Source organism: Odontomachus brunneus, unplaced genomic scaffold (genome assembly GCF_010583005.1).
Source record: "Odontomachus brunneus isolate Ranch 3 - 2012 unplaced genomic scaffold, Obru_v1 Obru_scaffold_028, whole genome shotgun sequence".
In the NCBI taxonomy this organism is placed as follows: Eukaryota; Metazoa; Arthropoda; class Insecta; order Hymenoptera; family Formicidae; genus Odontomachus; species Odontomachus brunneus.
The window spans coordinates 691,773-706,894 of record NW_022639478.1 but is presented as its reverse complement, the minus strand read 5'-3'; the positions used below and the strand labels follow the sequence as shown (position 1 = coordinate 706,894).

Here is a 15,122-nt window from a genome sequence, read left to right as displayed (position 1 = left end):
GAGAGAGAGAGAGAGAGAGAGAGAGAGAGAGAGCTGGAGGGAGCGAGGGCGCGATCGATAGCGCGGACATTTTTTACATTTTATCCTCGGTGTTGTTACACCAACGCCGTCGCTCGATCGTCCTCTCGTTGTTTTCCCGCGGTAGCGGCATAGAGGGTGCTCCCAGGGCAGAGTGATGATACGTTACGCATACGGACGAGAGAGAGCCTTGCGACGCCGTGACTCTACGTCGGCGCTCTTCTAATGAGCGTCGAACTTTTCGCAAGTTTCAGCACGGTGACGTTCGAGGAAAGGCGCTTGCCCCGAATCAAGTCGTTATGTGAAGGCTCAACGAGGTGGGTAAGTCGGTTTTGATTAATTGAAGCTACCTTATGATGGCACACAAAATTACAATGCGCGCCGCTCACAGAATTTTTGCCAAAAACCCTCGCATACCCAGGTATACAGTCGGATGTGACGGTATTTACGTAGTAAGTGTTTTATTTCCGCCGTATACCAGCCATTAAAAAAGTGTTCACGTGGCGCTTAACCCACGTGCTGCTACCCACGTGGTTGGGCAATTATTTTCAGGGACGTATCTTCCCTTAATTTCACGCATTTGCATCTTGACTCTTATTCTTGAGCAACTGCGAATGAAGTGCCGAGATAATTAATAATGTTTTTGCGATTTTAATAATTTAAAAACGAATAATATAATTACCTTTTTTTTTTGTATATTTTAGTGCAACTTACAAGGTTGAACATTTACGCGTAAATTATGATACTCAATGTCTGCGTGAAGATAATGCAAATTGTGTCATGCAGTCACCGTCAGACAGTTACCGTATCTGTGTTGGACATTAATTATAAGTGTAATGTTTCAAAGTGATAATAGATTGTACGAAACTTTCACTTCATCAAACGACAGATTGGTAAATTTAACTCTCTGTGTAAAATTCTATGGATTCTAGTTTGTTTAGAAAACGATGTTCATAAATTTATTTGTATACATTAGAATTCTAAAGGTTAAGTGAAAATATGAACTTTTTTAATTATTTATTTTAGCAAGGCATACATTTGTTAACAGTTACCCATAAATGACTTATTGTCTGCATAAATCACATTTCATGCATAATTTACATCGTTTTCGCGTAAGATGCAAGTATCACAACGCTTGGACAAGTATCCAATATACCTGGATATTTCTATTGTTTGGACGTGTATGAATATAGATATTTAAACTTTCAACAAAAACAAATAAATATATTGAGTTTGTTTTTAGTCTAATTTTTAATTCTATTTAATTAAATATATTTTAATTTTCATTAGCAAAATTTTCATTTGTATAAAATTAAACTATGTTTAGTTTTAACTATGTTTAATTTTAAATATTTAGAATATACATGTATATATTTCTTTTATATATATATTTTTTATGTATATATATTTCTTACGTTGAAAGTTAAATATCCGTATTTAAAGAACAAAGCAACAAGAAAATGCAGGATAAGTATGTGTCCCGGAGTTGGGAGGAGGATACTTTTACTTTACGTAGAGTATCATAACTTACACGTAAACATTTCCAGTATAAAGATTTGAAGCAAATATTACGATTTAGTTACTTTATCACAACGTACGAAGTGTAATTTTGCACAATTTTATTTATGTAACGTTGAAAATACATGCACATGATCTTGACATGTGAATACTGTTTATATCTTCGTTTTGATACATCGCAATCATCGTCGTCGTCGTCGTCATCGTCATCGTAGTCGCACGATATCGCGTTTCTATCATCGTATCATTCGCAGTTGGAACCTCTGTCGCATAGAGAACTCCCGCTTTTAATCAGAGATATGGCGTATCAGCACACGATATTTTTCTGTATGCACTCGCATTTGTAATTCCGATTCCAAGATAGCCGGTGCATTTTTTCCCCAACTCGTTCGTTAATTAATATTTCCTCGATGCATAGCTCCTGGACGCAGACTAGATAACACCTCAATTAGCTTCGTCGCAGCGACTTTGAAACGAGATTACTACGCCGCTAAAATGTCACGTGCATAATTACGACATCTCCGGCAATCTGAAAAAAGACGTTGCTGCGTCGATAGATCCAAGGATGCCGATGCTGTGCCGTCTAGAAAGAAGCGCAACGATGGCAACGGGGCGAAATTCTCGTTATACATCTCGCGTATCGATCGTGCCAATTATTCGCGGACAATCCACGCTCAATATCCGCAGCGGGTAGTCAACTCAGTTGATTTTATCATAAGACAAGGAGTTGCGGGGCTATTATTCCCTTATAACGTTCGTTATTTCGCTCTTATGTGTGTCTCCGGTTAATAGCGCGCTCCGCTTTTCACGCAATTCTCTCTCTTTTTCCTTCTCTCTTTCTCTTGCAACGTTCATCTCGCCCCGTCTGATAAATTCGCACTCGCCGATAAAGCAAGTATTGCATTTTTGCAACGCGCAATTATCGTTCATTCTGTCGATACTTGAGCGATTCGTGCAGAATGATGCGTTTTAATGGTTTGTGCAGCTTTTGATGTTACACCAGCGAAAACACTGACGTGGTATTAATCGATATTAGTAGCTAAGTGGGTATTGTGACGGTTGCTGTTGACTAGTTAAATCGTGTCGTACTGTATCGTTCATTTGCACATTTTGCAATAAAGCAACGGTCCCAAACTTGGTACCAATTTGTTGTATGCTATTTGTTGTGTGAGAGAGAGAAAATTAAACTATATTTAATTAATATTATATTTGGTTTCCGGGTTTGAGCCGGGTTGGATTTTTCTTTGTTTGATTCCGACGTTTCGCGAACATTTCAGTCCGCTTCATCAGGAACGACCCGATGCCTAAAATATCAAATGTTTAATTAAATTGAATTAAAGATTAAACTAAAAAGAAACTCAATATATATATATATATATATTTATATACAATAGATGTATATATATATATATATATATATATATATTTCATGTTTAAATACCTATATTTATACATATCCAAACAATAGGAATATCTAAGATTAGGTACTTATCCAGGCGTTAATATTTATATTTATATGTGACGATGTAAATTAAGCATGAAATGTGATTTATGTAAACAATGAGTAATTTATGGACAACGTTTAACAAATGTATTGTCTTAAAATAATTAATTAAAAAAGTATATTTTCACTTAACCGTTAGAATTTTAATGTAAATTTATGAATATTATTTCCTAAATAAGTTGGAGAAATTTCACAGAATTCTGTACAGAGTTAAATTTACCAATCTGTCATATGATGAAGTGAAAGTTTTGTTGCAATCTGTTATCAATTTGAAAACATTACACTTATAATTAATGTCCAACATAGATACGGTAACTATCTGATGGTAACTGTATGATAATTTGCATTGTTTTCACGTAGACATTAAATATTATAATACATGCATAAACGTTCAACCTTGTAAGTTATACTAAAATATACAAAAAAAGATAATTATTAAATTACTAAAATTGCAGAAGCATTATTAATTATCTCGGCATTTCATTCGTAGTTACTCAAGAATAAAAGTCAAGATACAAATGCGTGAAATTAAGAGAAGATGCACGGAATACGTCCCTGAAAATAATTGCCAAACTACGTGGATAGTAGCACGTTTGTGGGTTAAACGCCACGTGAACACTTTTCTGATGATATAAAACGGATATAAGCGGATATAAAACACTTACTATGTAAATATCATTACATCCGATTATATCGTTCATTCGTATATTTTGTAATAAAGCAACGGTCTCAATCTCGGGACCAATTTGTTGTGCACTGTGTGCGAGAGGGAAAATATCTAAAAAAATAAAAAAATATTCATTTTGGTGAGTACTAACGACATATTTACACTGTTAGAAAACTTCGTATTAAATTTAATAACTGGGATGTGAAGTTTTTTTTACATAACTATGTTATAAAAAGTAATAGCGAAATCAATATTACATTTCATAAGAAATATAAAATATTATAACTAATTTATAACTAATAATCCTAATGTTATGAATATCTTCATTATTATTAATTTTAATATCAAATTCTTAAATTTACTTACAAGAATGCTATTATTTTTAAGGACTTTTCTAACAGTGTACTTATGCTGATGAACAAGTAAAGAAATATACGTTTTCTTAAAATCTTAGTTTTCCATGCAAGTAATTATTTATTCTATCTAAATAAAAAAATAATTTAAATTTAAATAAATATGTCATTGTATGGTACCCACGAAATAAATATTTTTTATATATTTTTTTCTCAGAATAGTATAATGATATTGTTAAGTTACTCACACATTTAGAAGTAAAGTCCCAAGTAATTGGTCTTGATTTCACCCTCTAATTTCGATTCATATTTCAAACTTTTCATTAACGTATTAGAGAAATATATATTATAATGAAAACATATTTTTTTCAATATTATTCTTCTCTCAATATAGTTCTTTTCTAATTATATTCTATAAGGTCTCACACATATTCACAAACATTGTTAAGAGAACAAATCTAGAATATCATTCGCTTTATCTATATTTGCTATATTTGCATTTTAGATTTATGAAATTGTTAGTAAGATGTGTTATGTATATTATTATTATATACAGATTAAAACAATATAAATATGCGGATATTATGTTAATATATGATTAGACATCGCGTATAAGCCAATACGCGAAATATTTGTTGATCTTACGCTTAATTGGGATTTACGCGTGAACGTTTCTTGATCATTTTCATTTGATGTAAAATTTAGTAATTTTTCTTTAATATCATGATATTGTTTATATTTATATTATTTTTAACGTAAAATTCATATAAGTGAATGAAAGTGACTCTATCTTAAGAAGGTTGTAAAGTTCACTATTCTATTTTTAAAATAATCACTTATTTACTATTTTACCGGACAAAATTCTAAATATTATTATGTAATTTATATAATTATTAATTTTATTATTATTTATTATTATTATTATTAGGTAATAAATGTCAATTTAAGACAAAATTGAGATAAATGGGTGTGTGTGTGTATATATATATATATATATATATATATATATATATATATAAAATATTATAAACACGAAAAATATTTTTTTACTTTTCTTATCAATGTTTCATTTGTGCATTAGTTGATTTAATAAAGATGCAATAAAAAGAGAGGTAAATAAGTGTTTAAATATATGTATATGTATGTGTGTATCTTGAGCATTATAAATAATATGAACTTTTTCCGTTATATTTTCCAAACAAATCAGCCATTCACACATTTCACAAATTTCACAATTCTAAAATTTATGTATAATGTCGGTATATTAGTTAATAATGTCCCAAATTAGTTATTAATGTCACAATAGTTTTTCATTAAAATTTCAATAACATTTTTCGTTTACATAGTGCAAGTTCCAATGGATTCTTAACAAACTCATTTTATTCAACCTTCCTAAGTGATTAGGACTGTCACTTTACAACCCGTAAATGAAACACGATCGTTTGATCCGCGATAAATGCGAACAAATCATCTCGTCGTCTAAACGGGATTCCCCTATGCCTATCTGTTTATTTTCCTCTGAGATTCGAGAGCTTTCTCCGTCGTTACTGCAATATTTTCCGGCGAAATGGAAATTATATAAACAAATTTCTCAGTATTTCTGCCTCTGTGTTTTTCATGGATTAGCGCATCTGTTATCCAATCTGTTATCAAGCAAGCTATCTGTCTATCTGGGAGATGAATTGAACTTCCGGAGGGAAGTCACTCGCCAGGTTATCGCAGAGCGAGGTCACCCGACCGAGTGTCCGTTTTGGCGCGGACGGGCGAATTATTTTTCCGAGACGAAAGAGCCGGATGGATGCGCGTTCTTTCCGCAGGCGACCGCGGAAAGCGGTTGACTCCCCCGTTTTCGCGTGTAGTACAAATATACATATGCGAAACGAGCGCGCGCGCGCGCTCGCGTATATTGGCAGGTACGTTTCACAGAGCGAAAAGGAGCAGAGGGCATACACAGCGCGCGGTTGCCATGGAAGCGTATTTGCGTTGTACGCACTCATTTGATCGATAATTCCTAACTCCGCGCGCACAGGGGTAGGTCGGTGCTGCAGCTGCAGCCGCGAGATCGCGATCGCTGCCCTTCGTCCCTCCAGCCGTACACCCATCCATCCATCCACCCACCCACCTAGTCAACCCCATCCCCCCGTCCTGTCCTCTTCTCAGCGCCGGCGCGAAAGTATATTGCCGGTGTTTCAATGGCCGGAATATAGATACACCGAGCGAATAAAAAAGACAGGAAGAAGAACAGAAGGGAAAAATAAAGTTGCCAGAGGGAAGAGACGGAAAATTCCGCAAAACGTCGATGGCGGATAAATAGGTCCCCCGTTAATAAACTCGGTGGCGAATATTTAAAGCGCCTCTGTCGTCTCTTGAGCGATGCGAAGTGTTAGCTTGACCTTAACGCGAACGCACAGCGTGTGTCGATGTGTCTCGCTGTCAGGTAAACACAGTATCGAAAAGTCATTCTTGCAGTTTTTTCGCCGGTGCGATGTGTTTCGCATTTCCTATCGCGTTTTTAAAGTCCACGCAATTAGCGAGATTATCGCGTGAACACGGATAGGGGTGAGTTTATTGTTAACCGGGAAAGCTTCTCTGTCGCTCGTGATTAATTGATAAGTTGATTTTTAACCGCCACGCTTTGTCGTGTGAGGGCGAATATAATTAAATTGTTCACAATGACGCAAATTGCTGAAACATTCGAATTAAAAATGTCGCAATGTTAATCGCGATGTCGCGACATAAGGAGCTTGCAATTTTCATGAAAACTAATATTATAACTTACTCTAGATTCTTCTGTTACAATAAGAAATATGTTTTTGTCACATGAACCCATAATTTTGATATCTATAATATTTTATAGATGTCTAATATTTTTTATATTAAATTAAAAAATAAAAACAATTTTTTTCTAATCAAGGCTTCCCAGTAATGTGATTTTTGTTTTAAGAAAATTTATTTTCTTGATTTTCTCTTTTTACCTGAGAAAAAAATATTTAAGAAATAAAAAAAGTATTTATTTAGTGGGTATACATACTAGTAACATACATTTATTTGTACTAATATATATATATATATATATATATATATATATATATATAAATATATATAAATTTTTACACTAAAAAAAGTATTTTTAAATAAAAAATATATTTTTTAAACTTTAATTTTCATGAAAACAGGTATGTATTTTATTTAAATAAAACAATTTATATTTAAGTAAATATGTTATTAATACCCACCAAATAAATATTTTTTATCGTTCAGATATTTTTTCTGTGTGTGTATATACACAAACATATTTTATCTAATGTAAAATGCAGAAGTTAGTATTTCTGTTGTATTCAGCGTTTGTGTCTGTTTAAAAAAAACGAAACATCAGTTTTTATTATATCTTGGGAAACATCAGTTTTTATTATATCTTGGCCTAATTGGGAAAAATCATATCATCATGAAAGAAATCCACGAAGTGGATTAGTAGTTATTGAAGTTAACTTCAACGAAGTTTTGTAGACAAATATATTGTTTAAATGAAGGAACTTTTTACGGGAGATAGTTAATATTGATTGTATACTTTAATATACAAAAATTTAAAATTAAATAGAATTGTGTGAATTGCGTGGAATATTACATATACACTGTATTCAATTTCAGATTATTGTCATAAAAAAAACTAAGTGGGAAAGCACTCTAAATTAATTTTCAAATTTTACGCATAAAAGTATAACAGATTAGAAATTCTATGAGAGAAATGATCTATTAGCCAATATTATCTTTGAGAATTATGTCATGTCATATCAATTATGTCAATTATATCATAAGAGAGAAGACAAAAGACTCACCTGAGCATGACCGAGGTGCTGTTCCACTTGTCGGCTCACGTAAACGATCTTCCCTGTCGCTGTGACCACCAGGAAGAAGCCTCCGTTGCCAATCAGTTGCTGTTATTTGATTTGGAAAAAGGCGGAAGAAAAAGAAAGGAATATAAAGTGAGTGTCGATCGCCACGAGATCCGTATTAGATACGGCTTGTGTACTCACGTCGACGAAATATCGTTCCAGATCAAACTCATTGAATTGCCGAGGAAGGAAGTTTGTCGAGCCACGTCCGAGTGCTGTAAATAACGCATGAGATACGTGACCGTGAGTAATGCTTTTCTCACACACGCACGTAAATCGAAGTAGCATCAATATGTACGAATTATTATCCCCAAACTATCGGTAACGTGAACGTTATAATGTGGACGACTCCGTTTTGCATAGCACTGATATGCTTGCAATTATTTTCTTAAAATTAGAATACGCAACGATTATATTGTGATCAGTTTTGCTCGATATTCAATGACGATAATAATGGGACATGATAGTTCATGATAGTAACAATAAGTTCTCTAATATAATAATAATTATATGTGATGAAGTATGTGAAGTATGTCGTAACATAAATTGTAAATTAATATAGTTATTTTGAGTTGAGAAAAGTAGTATCCATTAATGGAATCGAAGACATGAAGGAAATACGTTCTAATGAAACTTACTGTACTGCGTCCTCAGGAAGACAGCAGCTAACCTCAGGATGGATATTTTGTCCATCCTTCTCGAACTCCCAGCGACAATCGGTAGCAAGGCCGCCATCTCCGAAATATTCCGGTTGAGATTATCGCGCCGTTGCTTTTCAGCCATATTCCGCGACGCTCGCGGATTGCTGAAACAAAAAAGCGACAAGCCAAGTTCAGCAACGGTATTCACGTGTGGATGTATGACGAGATTGCATGTCTACAATTAATGAAGAAACAATTCAGAGAGTTTATATGAGTTGTGCGTCATATATAACATTTCATATTTTCGCTTTAGATTTCGAGTCTGTCTCCTGTTGTAATTATGACACGGAAAAAAAGTTTGGTTGAATTAACCAAAATTCTGGTGAAATATAAGGAAGAATCAGAAATTTCGCTTGAAGTTACCAGAATTTTGTTCAAGTTAATAAGATTTGTTTCAACAGAATTCTGATGATTTCGACCAGAATTTGTTGGTTTGTTCATATTTAACCAGAAATTTGCCTAATCCAACTAAACATTTTTTCTGTGTATTAACTAGCACACGCAACAATAATAGTCACCGTGTAAGTTATTATTATAAAGAGGAAACACCTGCCTTTATTTATCATCAACATACGCGTTCACCCGCGATAACTGTCTATCTCAATGCAAAAGAGGAAGCCCGCGCTTCATTATGGTGAATACAAAAACAACGACGAATATGACGACCCACTGATTCTGATCGTCGATTTTCAAGATAAGATTTTTTATCTCAGTCATACGCCCTACATATGACGAGTGCACGAAAATACGTATCAAATTCGCGTATGATACAAAGGGAAACATCGTAATATCTTTATTACATCGCATAGCTTTATTACATGTTGCCAGTTATCGTACAGTCAACTCGCATCATCGCGCAAGCATGGACGGAAATAAGTCCACATCCCTGACGATAGCTAATGTACGTATACGTGTATGTGCCATGTGTACTTCGGTAAACAGTCGCGCGTGTATCTTGTCCTGTGTAGATGTACGTTTATGACGGCGATGTTGTTCAAGTATCTTTCGAGGTAGCTTGTGTGTTACATATCCTCAACTGATACACGTGACAAACGGATACTTTTGTGCGTAAAAAAGAAACATATATATATATTTTTTTTTAAATATACGCTTACTGAGAGGAAAATTATATTAAAATCAACAAATATTTCTTTGATAGGTGCCATTAACATATTTACTTAAATCTACATTCTCTTTATTTAAACTAAATATTTAAACTAAATATTTATTTACATCATCATATATTTACATTATAAACAATGTTTTATTTAAATAAAGAGAATGCGGATTTAAGTAAATATGTTAATGACACCCATCAAAGAAATATTTGTTGATTTTAATATAATTCTCTCAGTGTATATATTTTGATGCAGTTATATAGTTTATATATATGCATAAGGAGAATTTTATAGTAGAAGTTATACTATAGAATTTCGTAATCGAGGAATAGTTCGACATTCTGCGGTAATTGACTATCCTTTTATTTAATGTGTTATTTATATTTATTAGGAAAATTTGCTATTAAAAAATTGACTATGTTCCTTAGTACAAGATTACTAATACTCTATTTCTGCGTCAGAAACATAGTAAAATTGAAAAGAATTTATATAAAAAAAAATATTCCATAATCTCTCCGTGTATAGCGTTATTCCCCTGTTCACAGAAATAAACTTTATATCCCATAAATAAATTTTCAAATATTTTTCCTTACTGTAAGAAATAAAATGTGCTATTAAAAATATTGCTATGTTTCTAACGAAATTTATTGTTCCTTAACAAGATAGACCTTACTGACAATTTATTCCAGTATTATTAGAAACATAGTAAATATTATATGAGAAAAAGCTATAATATTCTCTCTGCGTGTACACGTGTAAGATAAATGACTGAACTGACTCTCAACTGATAACCAGGATCATTCGTGTTCGGGCCATTCCAAAAAGTGCTCGGAGTATTTTTGTTTAAAAATCTTTAAAAATACTTCGGAACTTATTTTTCACAAGAAGGCCATATGATCCTCAAACAGAAGAGTAAAGAAGTTTCAATAATTTTTGAGAATTTTTTTTTCGAGCACTCAAAGGAGAAAAAAATCGAGGAAGACATTAATGATTCTGGTTGCCACAAAGGTAGCGAAATACTCGGAAGGTTAATGTTATGTGTTATATTAAAATTATAGAGACCATGTGATACGCACAAAAAAATACGTATTTATAACGCATTGTACGCATCTAATAAAATTCAAAATTGAAATTAAGTTGAAATAACAATTGTTAAAATTCATGATTGTTATTTGATTACAATCTCGAATGAATGTTCGTTTGATTATAATTGCTCTCGTTTTCATGGTCATTGTTTTATCAATCATTATTTTGACGTCTCGAGTCAACGATATTTGCATTTCAATTATCGAGGCATATTGCGAAACCAACACTTACCGAATTCGAAGGAATTTCAAATTTAATAGGAATCACTACGAGACGGATCGTTCTCATTAAGCGCAAAACGCAGAATTAAATTACGCCAATTAAGACTTAAGTTGTTGGCTTGCTATACAGCATTTCAGTGGATATTAGGCGTAAATTGAAGCATCCTTGAACATGGCAGTGCGATACGTACGTTGTATTAATGATATTTTCAACCGTTTGTGTGAAAATTCACGCTGCAAAAATCGAGAATATCTCCATCAAGAGAATATCTCCAACAAGTAGAACATGTATCAAAGTCGCTATATTGCTAAAATTTCATATCTTTACACACTTTTCATTTCATTATACTCGGGCAGATATTATATCTGATATGAAGTATGCACCTAAGCCAGGTAAAAATTGTCTCGAGTTTTAACGTTCCTGAAATTTAATGTTCCAAGCAATACAAGCAATAGCGCGCGCTATTTAGCTTTTGCTTTATGTGACTTAACTATAATGCATAATATTGGTCATAAGCATAAGCATAAAAAAGACAAAAGCTCTAAAATTCTCTTTCTTCCTTCATTCTCACTCTTTTTCTCTCCACTTTTTCTCTCTTCCATTTCACCGACTTTTATTTTTCTGCCTTTTCATTTCCTTTCATCTTTCTCATTTTCTCATTCTTCTGCACTTCTATTCTCTTTGATCCTTACTTCTCTACCTTTTTTCTCGTATTAATAAAATATTCATATATTAATATCTCTATAAATTGTAATTATGAGAATACTAATTATTTCGCAACTTTTTTCTCTACCTTCCGCCAATCTTTTATCTTTCTGTATTTTCTCTTCTTGTAAGCTCCCCTTATGTCTCTAATCTATCTCTCTTTCTCTCTTTCTGCCTCCGGTTTCTCCATCACTTCTCATGTTTCCTTATTCTCTTTTCTCTAAGTTCTCGTTATCCTTTTGTCTCGTTATTTTTCTATATATATCTCTAAAATACATCATCTTTTTCTTTTTTCTACCTCCTAATTGATTCTCCTCGTATAATGTTATAGGTAATGCAGGTTTCAAGATATATTAGTGCATGAAATTTCACTGAAGCGAAGACAATTACTGGTCCCAAGTTTCTACAACTTTTCAGCGAGGGATGCTGTCAATACGCGAGCCTGTCTGACTCGGGCCGTTTCGTTTCTACTTTCGAATCGGGCATGAAGTTCACACTCGTTCACGTATCTCTCTCGCCGATTACGTCAGTCTGTGACGCGAAGATGCTCCTTAATATCCAACCCGGTTATTCAGTTTTTACAAAGTAGCGATAATGTGGTCTTCGGACCGCGATTGCCTTGAGACGACAACCGTTTCCGGACCGCATTTAAATATGTCACCGATTTACTTGATGAACATGACAAATAAAGATATTGACGATTGAATCGAGACGATCTTGACGTTGCATTTGCTACAAGATCCATCGCATCGCATTTTGCACACTTTTAATCACTTAATCAACTCGAAGAAGTTAAGTCGCCGCGCGCGCAAGTCCATCGGCGATAAAATTAGTTTCTGAGTCAAATGAAGAAGTAAGACGTATCGACGATGAATTACAAAGAAAAGCAATCATCCTCCCATATCCTCAATCACGTGTGATTGACGTGCTGTTAGACTACTGCAATATAAATGTTACTTTACAGGCGTAACGTGACATGTTAGCTTGCGTAATGGGATACTTAAGAAACAACGACGTCACGTTTATTTCTCCTCGTTTAGTTAATGCATTAGATACATCAGAAGAGCGCTTGTATAATAAGTCAATTATTTATATAAAATATATACGTGCCATATGTGTGTGTATCTCATTCTGTTATTACGCTCGGATCCATTACGAGCATATCGTATAATTTCTGATATAATTGCTCGTTACGACTCCCGCAGAAACGAGCGTGAACCGTCGGCGTAATTGTCGCGACGTCGTGTATTGTTCATTTGCGCGTCGGATCGTTTGGAAATAGCTTTGACGACCTGTTGCTCATCGCACGTATAAAACGATCGAAAAGTGAGCGGAAAGAGTTTAAGCAAACGCCGTTCACGCCGTACGTGACGTCAGACGCGCACTTGACAACCCGATCTCTTTGCCGGTGCAATCGAACGATGTCGTCTGGTAATTCTGGGCGTCTGAAATATTTTGGAAAGACGCACGAGTGCGACACCGGTTCTTTGACAGAAGCTGCACGGTGCAGAATGGCGCATCGATGAGCGTGTCTCTTCGAGCGGAGATGTTTGGCAAGATAAAGGTTACCTGCATTTCTTTTTTTTTCTTTTTAATAAAATTGCGTAACCCCCTTTTTTCGAGAATCGCACGATCCTTCTCATTATTTCGCTAAAAAGAAAGAGTCAAGATGAGTCATTGAGAAGCGAGTACAGGATAAGGTAATTTATATTCAGATATGAGCTGACATAAACTGCTGACAGGAAACGAAAGTAATCAATATCGCTGCATATCTCGCATTGCGCTGCACTGAAAGAAATCGTCCGATAAAAAATTAACAAACGGATATTTCCGATCAAAATAAACCACTGAATTTTTATATGTAATTAGAATATCCGATTAAATTTAATCGAATACTTCTGATCATGATGGAATTTCATCAGATAAATCGATCAAAGAATTATGGACCGATATTTCTCATTGGATTTCCTGATCGGATACAGAAATTCATCGGTATTTTGATCGGAAATATCCGTTTGTTAATTTCTTATTGAATAATTTCTTTCATTTCTTTTGTTCATGTTCAGTTTCTTCGCAACAACACGCTTCGTTCAATATTATAATATTATTACCTGAAATATTTGCTATCGTCTTAATTCTACTATTGTCTGAAATATTTCAGAGATGCTAATAATTTTTTAATACTAATTTTAGCCATCAACATAATTGGTTTTAGACGCTGTGATAACTTTTCCACAAGGGAAAACTTTTGTGGTTATATAAATCGAATTAAATCATCTATATAGTATCTTTTACATCGAATTAAAAAACGCAAACAAATTTCTTTTATCGCCAAGATGCTTTCTCAGTGATGTAATTTTTGTTTTAAGAAACTTTATTTTCTCTCTATATATATAGACATGATTAGACATTTATCTAATTTAAAATGTAGAAGCTAGGAATTTACTGCAGTGTTTAGCTTGTGGTACCTCTTTCCAAATTAAAAAATGTCATATTAGTTCTTGTCATTTTTTTGTCGCGTAGAAAAAGAAAATCGTTAATTTCAGTGAATTTTCGAAAATAAATATATTAATTAAAATAGAGAAACTTTTATGAGAGATAATATTGGCAGCGCTTTAGTGTAAAAAATTTGGAATTAAATAGAATTGCAAATTGCGTGGAATGTCCAATATGAAATATATTAAATCTTAGATGTCCGTCACAAAAAAAAACTATATGTGATAAAGAAGAGTTGATTTTTAGATCCTATGCATAAAAGTGCATTGCATACATGGAAACACATTAGAAATTCCATGTGATAAATTAACTATTAACCAAGGTTGACTAGTAACTAGTTAAAAAGTTAAAAGTCAAGTTAAAAAGTTAAATGGCTTTAACTTAACTTAGTTATATTTTTACACTCTTAACTTTTAGCTTAACTTAGTTACATTTTATCGGTAACTATTAACTTTTAATTCAATTATCTTGAAGTTAATCATGCCATAAAGATGTCGCGAGACGTCAAAAGGCTGTTTAGTGTGGCAAAGCTCATTTTTAACAATCTTCGAGGAAAAATGTCCAATAAAAATTTCGAAAAAACTTTATTACTTAAATTTAATAAATATCTGTAAATAAAACATGTTTCCAAATAAGGTGTATATTTGTTTTTCCCGTTATTTGTAAAACTGAAACCTTGAAGTCATGAAATGAAACAAATTTAACTTTTAACTTTTTAATTACCCTTTTTTTATTAACTTAACTTTTAATTCAATTAATTTCATTATGTTAACTTTATCTTAACTTTATCTTTAACTAAGTTAAATTTTCAAAACCATTAACTTTAACTTAACTTAGTTAA

At 33.2% G+C, this 15,122-nt stretch overlaps 1 protein-coding gene across 3 annotated transcripts in view; it reads right to left on the bottom strand.

Annotated features, from left to right (window-relative positions):
* The window catches only part of LOC116842899 (circadian locomoter output cycles protein kaput-like), a 182,872-nt gene that overhangs the window by 19,947 nt on the left and 147,803 nt on the right, over positions 1 to 15,122 (bottom strand). For all 3 annotated transcript variants that reach the window (XM_032812742.1, XM_032812740.1, XM_032812741.1), the window contains 3 exons: positions 8,592 to 8,758; positions 8,095 to 8,168; positions 7,897 to 7,995 (listed from right to left, as the gene is read on the bottom strand). In XM_032812742.1, coding sequence (XP_032668633.1) covers positions 7,897 to 7,995; positions 8,095 to 8,168; positions 8,592 to 8,758 — 340 coding nt within the window. The remainder of the gene's footprint in view (positions 1 to 7,896; positions 7,996 to 8,094; positions 8,169 to 8,591; positions 8,759 to 15,122) is intronic.